The 12,228-nt window shown below is 32.6% G+C and overlaps 1 protein-coding gene across 1 annotated transcript in view; it reads right to left on the bottom strand.

Moving 5' to 3' along the window:
- The window catches only part of LOC149801593 (coiled-coil domain-containing protein 171-like), a 124,586-nt gene that overhangs the window by 42,998 nt on the left and 69,360 nt on the right, over nucleotides 1-12,228 (bottom strand). The window contains exons 18-22 of the mRNA XM_089956814.1: nucleotides 9,839-9,877; nucleotides 7,331-7,498; nucleotides 6,333-6,521; nucleotides 4,849-5,365; nucleotides 805-951 (exon numbers count right to left, since the gene is read on the bottom strand). Coding sequence (XP_089812940.1) covers nucleotides 805-951; nucleotides 4,849-5,365; nucleotides 6,333-6,521; nucleotides 7,331-7,498; nucleotides 9,839-9,877 — 1,060 coding nt within the window. The remainder of the gene's footprint in view (nucleotides 1-804; nucleotides 952-4,848; nucleotides 5,366-6,332; nucleotides 6,522-7,330; nucleotides 7,499-9,838; nucleotides 9,878-12,228) is intronic.

Raw genomic sequence — 12,228 nt, 5'->3', positions numbered from 1 at the left:
ACTGACTTGTGCTATTGCACGATAGGAATATGCATTCATCAGTTTCTTCAGTAAACTGACTTGTTGTGCTATTGCATGATAGGAATATGTATGCATCAGTTTCTTCAGTCTCTTGACCTGCTCTGCTATTGCACAATAAGGTACATAGCATGATGGCACTCTGAAGACCCTGACCATTGTGCTATGCCGGGTTTCACTACATGAAATTTCAAGCTTTGATTTCTGACTTCAATATATCACTAAATTTGTATTTAATTACAATGTATTGATCTTGCAGGATTACTGAAATCTAAGTAAACTGAATAAGAGCAAATTATGTGTGTCTGTCCTTTTAGAGATATATTTCCAATTTTTATCTGGACCCTTCACCAGACTTTTTATGGCTATGTTCTTACCTTTCTAAAATAAAATGACTTTTTGTGAATGCATATTTAAATGATTTTCGCAAAACCAATTCAGTAATTTGCAAGTTCTGTGAGCCTCACTAGCAAAATGAAGAAAAAATGTTCAAATTGTTTGGTGAGTTTCATAAATTTCAAATGCAATTAATGCAAATATGATTCCATTTAATACAAATCACTATCTTAATTTAATCACTAAACCAGTCAAAATTTGTGGAAGTTTGAATAACAGATATATCATTTATATTACACCTTTACCACTGACATCATTATTTTACATTTATGTCATGTGACGCGATGTTTCATTGGTTACAAATTAAAGTATGAAATTAGTATACAGAAGATTCATTTATAAAACTCCATGTATTAACACAAAATAACTTATTAATGTTAAAACCCTTACCTTTTTCTTTGCTACGAACTTGAGTAAGAGTATCTTGGAGTTCAGCCATTGAAGACATCAGAGTACTGAGGAGTTCTGAACTGGATAGCCAATTTAATAATGCTGTTTCACCTGGATGTTCCCCCTCCATTTTACAGGTATCTTCTTCTGCTGGTTGAAAAATAATATTTAATGACAGTTTTGTTGAATGAATTGTTTTAATTGCTTGTAAACAGCATTAAAAAACATAGCTTTGTGAAAATCCATTAAAAATATAAAATCCTGGCATATCAGCGTGCATTTATGGCAGAAAGTCTGGTCATGTCAGGGTACATTTAAGGCAGAAAGTATGGTCATATCAGGGTGCATTTATGGCAGAAAGTCTGGTCATATCAGGGTGCACTTAAGGCAGAAGGTCCTGGCATGCCATAGTGTCAACTTTTAGGCATACAGAAATATTACACCAAAGTTTAAGTTTGAAAACAGCAATTGATGTGGATGTTTTTCAAGAACTTGAATATAGAATCTGTCTTAACACTTGTTGAGGATTCCACCATCACCAAAGTCATACCCATGTCTCAACATTCACAGGCAAGACAAAAACTGACAGTAAATTTATCTAAGTGATAGTATCATTTCACTTTTTTAAGGACTATCCGTTAGTTCAGAAACAAAATTCACTTCAAATATCAATCTGAATGCAATGCAAAATCTAGCTGGCCTAATATCCATGACCCTACAGAACTAATATCCATGACCATATAGTACTAATATCTGTGACTGTACATTACTAATATCCATGACCATACAGTACTAATATCCATGACCATACAGTACTAATATCCATGACCATACAGTACTAATACCTGTGACTGTACATTACTAATATCCTTGACCATACAGTACTAATATCCATGACCATACAGTACTAATACCTGTGACTGTACATTACTAATATCCATGACCATACATTACTAATATCCATCACTGTACAGTACTAATATCCATGACCATACAGTATTAATATCTGTGACTGTACATTACTAATATCCATGACCATACAGTACTAATATCCATGACCAAACAGTACTAATATCCATCACTGTACAGTTCTAGTACCCATGATTGTACAGTTATAATACTTGTGAATATATGGTTAACATCCATGATTATACAGTTCTAATTCCCATGACTGTACTGTTGAAATGTTAGACTATCAAGATAGCAGGAACCCTTTTATGACATGACTAACAATTCCTGGCGATCTTTTCCCAAAATACAAAAGAATTTCCATGACAATTTTTGTGTATTAGGACTTGAGGAACATTCATAGCATTACTGTGGAAACCTCTGCAGCACTGTTGAAGAACTGCAACAGCAAAATAATGTATCTCCTCAAATACTCAAAACACTGTTACACCTTTATCTACATACTGACACTAGCTGAGTTTTGTTAACAAGTGCAAAAACCATTAACTCACAAAAACTAGTGTACATTACAATTATGATACAAATGAAACCTTTTTTTTTCAATACAGTACATTCATCAACTATTTACTAATTTTAAAATACACATCTTTAATTTTTTATGTGAAATAAAAAAAGGCTCCACAGTGTCCCATACAAATGAAACGAATGAAAATAACACATCTTTCACAAGTGTGTGTGTCTGTGAGTGTGATCTGGATTCTTTAAGAATATTTCAGTCATATGGCTACAATGTCTGCAGTGTGACAGTTTATAGTGATGTCTAGCACTGGGGAATCATGCCGCAGGCATGTAGCATGATGTCCAACCCAGTCACATTATCCTGACACCAGGCCGACCAGTCCTAACACTAACCTCTTAATGCTGAGTGCCAAGTGAAGCAGCTGTTAGTACCATTTTTGTAAGTCTTTGGTATGACTTGGCTGGGGATCGAACCCACAACCTCCTGCATCTGAGGTGGAAACTCTAACCACTAGGCCACCAGAGCGGTTCTTTCACAGGTAACTTGAAAACTGTCATAAGACCACAAAATTAAATCAGTCCCTGAGTTCAAATCGAAAAAAGGACAAGAAAAATGAAACTATATCTTTATATGGCATTAAAATGAAACATTACTGCCTATGCTTCTATTGTTTTCAATATAGTTAAAGCTAAAAAAGTACTACTACACTGTATTGTTCATTTTTATATACCGGGTACTACACTCTGTGTGTGTGTGTGTGTGTATATATATATATATATATATATATATACATACAAAAAATCAATCAGACAGATCAACTGTATAAAATATTCTTAAATATACTTTAAATGTACCTCAACCCATTAAATATTAAATAGTTCTGTTATGGGGTATATCCCCACATTTACAGAAAAGGCTCATGATACAACTGAACATAAGACTAAACATTCCTATATAATAATCTGTAAATAGATAAAATAATTATCTACTAATCTTTCTATTAAATAAAGTAATTTCTGTGATAAGATTGCAATATTCAGATTTATTAAACAACAAAATAAGAATTCACATAATGACTCTAAGTCTTTTTAAAATCTCCACTAATGCCTCTATAAAAGAATCAATCCATAAAAGCAAGTTTATAAGAAAAAGAAAGAAAACAACGAACAATATTGTTTTTAAAACATCTGAATTGATCTGCTTCTCAATATTTATAAAGTACAGTACTGATAGGAATAAATACATATGCAGTAAGTAAATGAGGTATTTTTATTTCTCTACATTCACTGGTTCTCCATTTCCAAGTTGGATTCTTTGCAACAGCAACAACATGTCAATCCTATATATGCAGCAAATATTTGTAAATATTTTAAAATTTAATATCAGTACAATCTTGCACCTTAATGATATTTTGAACGTATGTCTGTCCATAATAAAAATCACAGTATGTTGTAACTTCTTTGTGGAACAAGCCTGCATTCATTTCTAACTTGGAGTTTCACACTGCTAAACTTAGCATTTATTCCGCAATTCTAAATACACAAGCCTATGTTCAAAATCTATAATGGTAATGAATATGAAACAATTTATTGTGTATGTTAAATGAAATATTAAACAATATTATTTTTCATCTCATAAAATGGGTTCCTTTGTTACCCTTACTTCTATAAACAAAGTGTACCCATGGCAAAACAAAAATTAAACATGGACCACATCTACAGAAAAGCTAGAAGTACCAGTGTGAACAATATAATAAGACCATCTATATATGAGATTCATTATATGAGTATATAATATCACTGACATACAGGCAATATCTGTGCTATAATCATGCTGACAGGGTAGCAAGGGCAAGACAATGGACAGACAAGAACAAATCAAGATGCAGTTGTTGCACTAGTACCAGGGGCAAAACAACAGTTGGACAAATAATATAGCTATGAGAACTAAACCTAGGACCTCAGTGAAGCAAAGTCATTGTATTTTCCACTGTTCTTTTTAAGCCTCATCCCTTAGAATCTTTGTAGAGTGCAAATGAACTTTATTATGTTTGGTCAAAAAACTAGGATATCACCACAAACACTAAAACTTAAAACAGAAAAAGAACAGTACTGATGGCAACTCTACATAAAGATATTTTCACACACACACACACGCACATAACTTAAATATCAATCAAAGAATACTCCTACATTCCTTTAGCTTACATGGCTCACCCAGTCCAACTGTACAACAGACTACTGTCAATACCCTTGCAAACTATAAACAACCTCAAACTTAAATAGGCAATTTAGGCCAGCAAAACCTCACAATTTTTAAAGTTCTACCATGGGTCAATACATTATGCAAACACAACAAAAAGATATATGCATGACTTAACTATTATAAGCATGACAAGAATATAATCTTTCCATCTAACATCATAACTTGTGCCCACTAAAAATTAAATCTTCTGTTTCACCTGAAAGTGCTTATCAAATGATACACAATACCGCACTCATCCAGTGTTATAAAACTTTCTTTTTTCTCTTCTTCCTTTAATCAAAACAACAAGCACCCCCGAAATATTTTATACTGATTTCAATAAAAGCACCAAAAATGATTCATAAACTTACCATGTGTTGGTGTAAACACTGACTTGACTCCACCTGTACACACAATAACACTATTCAAGCCTGAAACCGAATCTTGAGTGACAAAACATCTACAGCATTCCTGACCAAATCTACGCAGTCTATTTGCCGCAATCACAGTGATAGCACCTTTACGGAATAACAAAATAGGATTCCTATTTCTCTGTGTTGGCACTTTTGTGTCAACAGAATTCTTCTGTTTGCCCTTCATTTCACTGATCAATGTTGTCACCAAGAGCTCTACTCTCTCTTTACAAAGGTCCCAGTTATTAAGCTGATCTTCCATTATGCGCCTCTGAAGAGCAAGACTGTTTGAGCGTGAGCACAGCGGATAAAAAGCACCACAGAACAAAGCACAAGCAGTAAGTAATGTCTTGTTCTGTTTCTTGCTCTCAGTCAGCTGATTCTGAAGTTCTGCACACTCCGTCTCAAGACCACTTTGCAAGGTTCCTGTCGACCTGATTTTCTCCCATGCTTGATCTGCCATGGTTTGACTCTTCTAAAATAAAAACACAATATTTTCTTTCAAAATTATGAAGAATAAATACAAATTTATTGATGACATTAATAACTTGTTTGTGAAATGTATTCTCTTGTTTTCCTCTCATCATTTTTTGTGTAGTGGTGTGGTCTCTTAGTTATCTAGTATGACGTAAAATATTTACTATTTTAGAAAATTATTTATTTAAATATATTACATTAATAAACCCAATTCATACTTTTTAGTTTAGAAAATTGATATATGACACCAGAACATCACAGATGACTTCATGACATCATACTGGACAAAAGCATGTTGTCTGATGGAGTAATTTGTTCAAGTCGTCATCTTACTATAGCATTTTCAATTCAGAAAATAATCATTGATTTTACTATCTAATAACAACAATCTTAATTTAACATCATTTTATATAAAAGTTATAAAGAAAGTTATACATTTTTTTATTATTTTCACCTCTTTGTCCAATAAGATTTTCAAAAAATCAACAGGTTTCGTCATTTTCACATATTATAAACAATTCCGAAAGATCCTGATTGCTGTATACATGTATATACATCTTTAAATGTAAGAAAGGTTTTAGATGCACATTCCAATGCATTCTGTATAACTAATGTAGTGGATATGTCTAGTTAACAAAATTTCTCTATATAAGCTATGGTAGAACCTATCTATGATTACAGGAGAACAGGTTAAAATGATCTACTTGTAAATTATTCTTTGAAATAGGTCTTAGTTATATATGGACAAATGTGATAAATACTCTCCAATATCTGAACAATATATAGCAGTATTCAGTTGCAGTGCTGTCATAAACACATAGTCTACATAGTTCAGTGAAGAACAGAATGTACAACTCATCGTCTAAGAAAAACCATGTGGCATATCATGTCATGCAAGTTTTTGTCATAAAAACAAATCCTATGAACATTCATGTAGGATCCTTTTATGGCATATGACCCCTGACCTTTGTCCTAGTTTGCATTTCTGACAGCAGCTGTGAGTAGTGAGCCTCAATTTCTTCCTTTTGTTTCTGCCAAGAGAGTTCTCGCTCTTTTGTCAAAGAAGTTAATTTGTTCAACTGGTCCTCATGGAACCTCTGAGCTTCATTAAGGGCATCTTCCTTTACTTTAAGGGCCTCATCCAGCTCCTTCATCTGTAAGAGAATTAAACTCACAAATCATATTAACCTAGTAAACTTCATGTGCATAAGTACAACTGTCTCACACTTAGAACATCCATCAGGATACCATGATCCCATATGATCATTATTGTTGGTATTGTCTTAGACCCCAATGAATTGTCCACAACTTTCAACACCCATTACTTGACCATGATCCCATATAATCATTATACCTGGTATGGTTTTAGATCCTACTTAACTGTCCACCACTGTTAACACCCTACAGTTTACCACAATCCCATGTTTTTTGTTTGTTTATGCACTGCTTTTCAACTGATGACAAAAAAAAAGCTATTGCTTAAGATCTTTGGTCTGTGACCATTTGATCTAGTAAAGTGCTTAACGGTTCAAATAGCAGAAAAGCATTGATCAAAAGAAGACACACTGCAAAAGCTTTTAGGTGATTCAGGAATTACACAAACCAGTTCTGGAATCATACTTATTTTCATTCTGGACATAAGAGATACAATTGCAGGATCATATTTGACAAAAGTAAAAACAATTTATGTATAGAGAAATTTACTGTACTCTCTACTCTGACAAATAACTAGTAAATATCATACAATTTTAAAGAACACATAACTTCTGCGCATTTATTAAGGCAACAAAACTTAGTGTTTGTTGCAAAAAAGCAAATCATGCAAATGTGAACACTGGACAAACAAATGTGCTGAATTAACTGCATTTGCACAAATGCAAACATATATAGCATAAATGTGCTGAATTTACTGAATTTGCATGAATCTAACACTAAAATATAATGATTTACAAAATGTTATTACCTTTTCCTCTGCATGTTGTAGATTGTCGACAAGCGCAGAAACCTGATCATAAACCATGGAGGTCAGGTCACTCCAGTATAACTGGCCAAATGCCTTCTCTTTTGTTGGCCACAAGATACGGCCTGACAACAATCTTTGATACATGCCATGCAGGAAGGCAAGCTTTTCCTAACAAATACATAAAAAACTGTAGGAAATGACATGTAAAGATGGTCTCATAACATGCATAAGTTACTATTCCTACATCCCATATATATCACTGTAGAACTTTTCAGATGTATTCTACACTTGGTCCTGTCACATACATAAATTAATATTCCTACACCCAATATGTATTACTGTCAAACTTTTCAGAACTATTCTAGGCATGAACCCTTGATCCTGTCACATGCATAGATTGCTATGCCTACATTATATATGCATCAATATCAAACTTTTCAGAACTATTCTAGGCATGAACCCTTGATCCTATCACATGCATAGATTGCTATGCCTACACTCTATATGCATCAGTATCAAACTTTTCAGATATGTTCAAGAATTGTCACTTAAAAAAGAATACTCAGATTAAGTATGCTGTAAGATTAGTTGATAAGGATAAGGTAATTGATTATTTAAGAATTATTAGTGTCCTTTAAGATTATTTGGTAAGGATAAGGTAAGTAATAGTGTAAGAATTATGAGTGTGTTTCAAGATCATTTGATAAGTTAATTGATAGTGTAAGAATTATGAGTGTGTTTTAAGATCATTTGGTAAGGATAAGGTAAGTGATAGTGTAAGAATTATAAGTGTGTTTCAAGATCATTTGATAAGTTAATTGATAGTGTAAGAATTATGAGTGTGTTTTAAGATCATTTGGTAAGGATAAGGTAAGTGATAGTGTAAGAATTATAAGTGTGTTTCAAGATCATTTGATAAGTTAATTGATAGTGTAAGAATTATGAGTGTGTTTTAAGATCATTTGATAAGTTAATTGATAGTGTAAGAATTATGAGTGTGTTTTAAGATCATTTGGTAAGGATAAGGTAAGTGATAGTGTAAGAATTATAAGTGTGTTTCAAGATCATTTGATAAGTTAATTGATAGTGTAAGAATTATGAGTGTGTTTTAAGATCATTTGGTAAGGATAAGGTAAGTGATAGTGTAAGAATTATAAGTGTGTTTCAAGATCATTTGATAAGTTAATTGATAGTGTAAGAATTATGAGTGTGTTTCAAGATCATTTGATAAGTTAATTGATAGTGTAAGAATTATGAGTGTGTTTTAAGATCATTTGGTAAGGATAAGGTAAGTGATAGTGTAAGAATTATGAGTGTTTTAAGATCATTTGATAAGGATAAGTTAATTGATAGTATAAGAATTATGAGTGTGTTTTAAGATCATTTGGTAAGGACAAGGTGAGTGATAGTGTAAGAATTATGAGTGTTTTTTAAGATCATTTGATAAGGATAAGTTAATTGATAGTGTAAGAATTATGAGTGTGTTTTAAGAAAATTTGATAAGGATAAGGTAAGTGATAGTGTAAGAATTATGGATGTTTTAAGATCATTTGATAAGGATAAGTTAATTGATAGTATAAGAATTATGAGTGTGTTTTAAGAAAATTTGATAAGGATAAGGTAAGTGATAGTGTAAGAATTATGAGTGTTTCAAGATCATTTGATAAGGATAAGTTAATTGATAGTATAAGAATTATGAGTGTGTTTTAAGAAAATTTGATAAGGATAAGGTAAGTGATAGTGTAAGAATTATGGGTGTTTTAAGATCATTTGATAAGGATAAGTTAATTGATAGTGTAAGAATTATGAGTGTTTTTTAAGATCATTTGATAAGGATAAGTTAATTGATAGTGTAAGAATTATGAGTGTGTTTTAAGATCATTTGATAAGGATAAGGTAAATGAAAGTGTAAGAATTATGAATATAAATGTATAAATGGTTTGTAAGTTCCAATGTTTGCCAGAACTTTCAAAAAATTATTTGAAATGTTAGGCTTTTTTATGCTGTCCCCTGAATTATATATGCTTCACAAATGATAGAAAACAAATATTTTCCACAAAAAGCTTTCCAACTTCTCAGTGCCACTGTTTATTTTAGCAAATATACTGGTACACTAAGATGGATCTCTTCCGTTTTTTAACAGCTCTAAAAAATTTTAGGCAAGTAGGATTTTATTTATTCTTTAAATATTTCTTCTCTTTTCTCTCTTATTCTAGTCTCCATTCCAAATTAATTCATTTTACCAGACATTTGTAGTACTACATGAATACAAGAAGTGTACCTTGTTCAAATAGATGAACTGCTTGCAATTTTCTGTTAAACCACAGGAAAAATCTATTACATATCACAATTCTAGAGTTTACAAATTAAATACAGCAACATTATCACATATTTAAATCATATAACAGAAAATCTTTTCATTTAAATTATGTATCAAAAAATCATTTCATAAATTTCAATGGAGCTTTAAAGATGCCTGGTTACATAATAACAAAGTTTCTCATTTACCTCCTCTTCAACTTTGTGTTTCTTCACCAACTTCATAATCTACAAAGAAAAGATGTACATCAATATTTTAAAGAAATGCTGTTCTAGTAAAATATACTTGGGAACATGGGAAGGCACTTTCAACATTAAGTAGTCACCCATAGATGCAATTTAGAATTTTGTTTAATTTTCATATAAACTATCTGAGTAAATCGAAATACCCTGGCATAATTTTTTTTTTAAAAACTGTCTTCTGAGTGTACCATGTTTAAATGGAACAGCCCTCATGATCTATAAAACATAAAACAGAATAAACTGAAAAGATATCAGTGTTGGAATAAAGACTCCAGCTTCAAGAAATTAACAGTATACCAGTAAATACTTGAATTTAGACTTTTATTATAAAAAAATTAAATTGGGTATAGTAAAGTTGATATAAAATATAGTAAAGACCATTCCCTAATTAGTAACTATATTAAGTCAAGTCCCATTGACTATAACAATGGGCAAATTGATCTTCAAAATAAGACCATTTCCCAATTAAGACCACTCTTTCCCAGTCAAATGGGTGTTCTTAATTGGAGGGTTTTAATGCATATTCTTCCAGAAATAACTCCATAAATAAAATCTTTAGAAAATAAGAAGAAGAAAAAAAAAACATCTGAAAGTGACCTTTTTAATGATCCAGGATAGATTTTAAATGAAAAAAAGAGATGTAATTTCAAGAATCTTATTCATTGGCAAGTGAGAGACAGTGACCACTATTTCAATGTCAGATAATGCATTTACTTCACATCAGGATTATATTGTAATAGTACCTAGTACCACTGGACCAAACCTGACCTAATATTGGTTCTGGTGACCATACAAAGATTTACAAGGTCACTCACTGATATTTTGTGCAAATGAGTGAAAGTTCACTTGTGTGTAAGATATTTTGGAAACAATTTATGATGGCAAATGGTGTCATCCTTTTCATTTTTGTAACAGCATCAAGGAAGAAAGACTAGTTAAAGTGAAACCTGTGTGCTTTCTACATAGGACTCACAAGTGACCATTTAAAATTGTTTGAATTGTGTGAAACCTGTGTGTTTTCTACATAGGACTCACAAGTGACCACTTAAAATTGTGTGAATTGTATGAAACCTGTGTGCTTTCTACATAGGACTCACAAGTGACCATTTAAAATTGTTTGAATTGTGTGAAATCTGTGTGTTTTCTACATAGGACTCACAAGTGACCACTTAAAATTGTGTGAATCGTGTGAAACCTGTGTGCTTTCTACATAGGACTCACAAGTGACCACTTAAAATTGTGTGAATTGTGTGAAATCTGTGTGCTTTCTACATAGGACTCACAAGTGACCACTTAAAATTGTGTGAATTATGTGAAACCTGTGTGTTTTCTACATAGGACTCACAAGTGACCATTTAAAATTGTTTGAATTGTGTGAAACCTGTGTGCTTTCTACATAGGACTCACAAGTGACCATTTAAAATTGTTTGAATTGTGTGAAATCTGTGTGCTTTCTACACAGGACTCACAAGTGATCACTTAAAATTGTGTGAATTGTGTGAAATCTGTGTGCTTTCTACATAGGACTCACAAGTGATCACTTAAAATTGTGTGAATTGTGTGAAATCTGTGTGCTTTCTACATAGGACTCACAAGTGACCACTTAAAATTGTGTGAATTGTGTGAAATCTGTGTGCTTTTTACATAGGACTCACAAGTGACCATTTAAAATTGTTTGAATTGTGTGAAACCTGTGTGCTTTCTACATAGGACTCACAAGTGACCATTTAAAATTGTTTGAATTGTGTGAAATCTGTGTGCTTTCTACACAGGACTCACAAGTGATCACTTAAAATTGTGTGAATTGTGTGAAATCTGTGCACTTTCTACATAGGACTCACAAGTGACCACTTAAAATTGTGTGAATTGTGTGAAATCTGTGTGCTTTCTACATAGGACTCACAAGTGACAACTTAAAATTGTGTGAATTGTGTGAAATCTGTGTGCTCTCTACATAGGACTCACAAGTGACCACGTAAAATTGTGTGAATTGTGTGAAACCTGTGTGCTTTCTACATAGGACTCACAAGTGACCACTTAAAATTGTGTGAATTGTGTGAAACCTGTGTGCAGGCTATGAAGGATACACAAGTGACCACTTAAACTTTTGTTATAATGGACAGGTGTACTTAATATACAGGGGTCCCTGAGTGGCCGAGTGGTCTAAAATGCTCACCATTCCAGATCACTGCCATCTCACCTACATCTGCATGGGTTCGAGTCTCAGGCTGGGCTAACGTGGGTACGTGAGAAAGCCTGTCAGTAGCTTCTTGTGGGTCAGTGGTTCTTCCCAGGTTTTCCAGGGTTCTTCCTCCGCCATGTATAGCCTATCTTGT

The sequence above is a fragment of the Sinohyriopsis cumingii genome, chromosome 4 (assembly GCF_028554795.1).
Source record: "Sinohyriopsis cumingii isolate HCF-2022 chromosome 4, ASM2855479v2, whole genome shotgun sequence".
Lineage (NCBI taxonomy): Eukaryota > Metazoa > Mollusca > Bivalvia > Unionida > Unionidae > Sinohyriopsis > Sinohyriopsis cumingii.
This window is presented reverse-complemented; position numbering and strand designations above follow the sequence as displayed.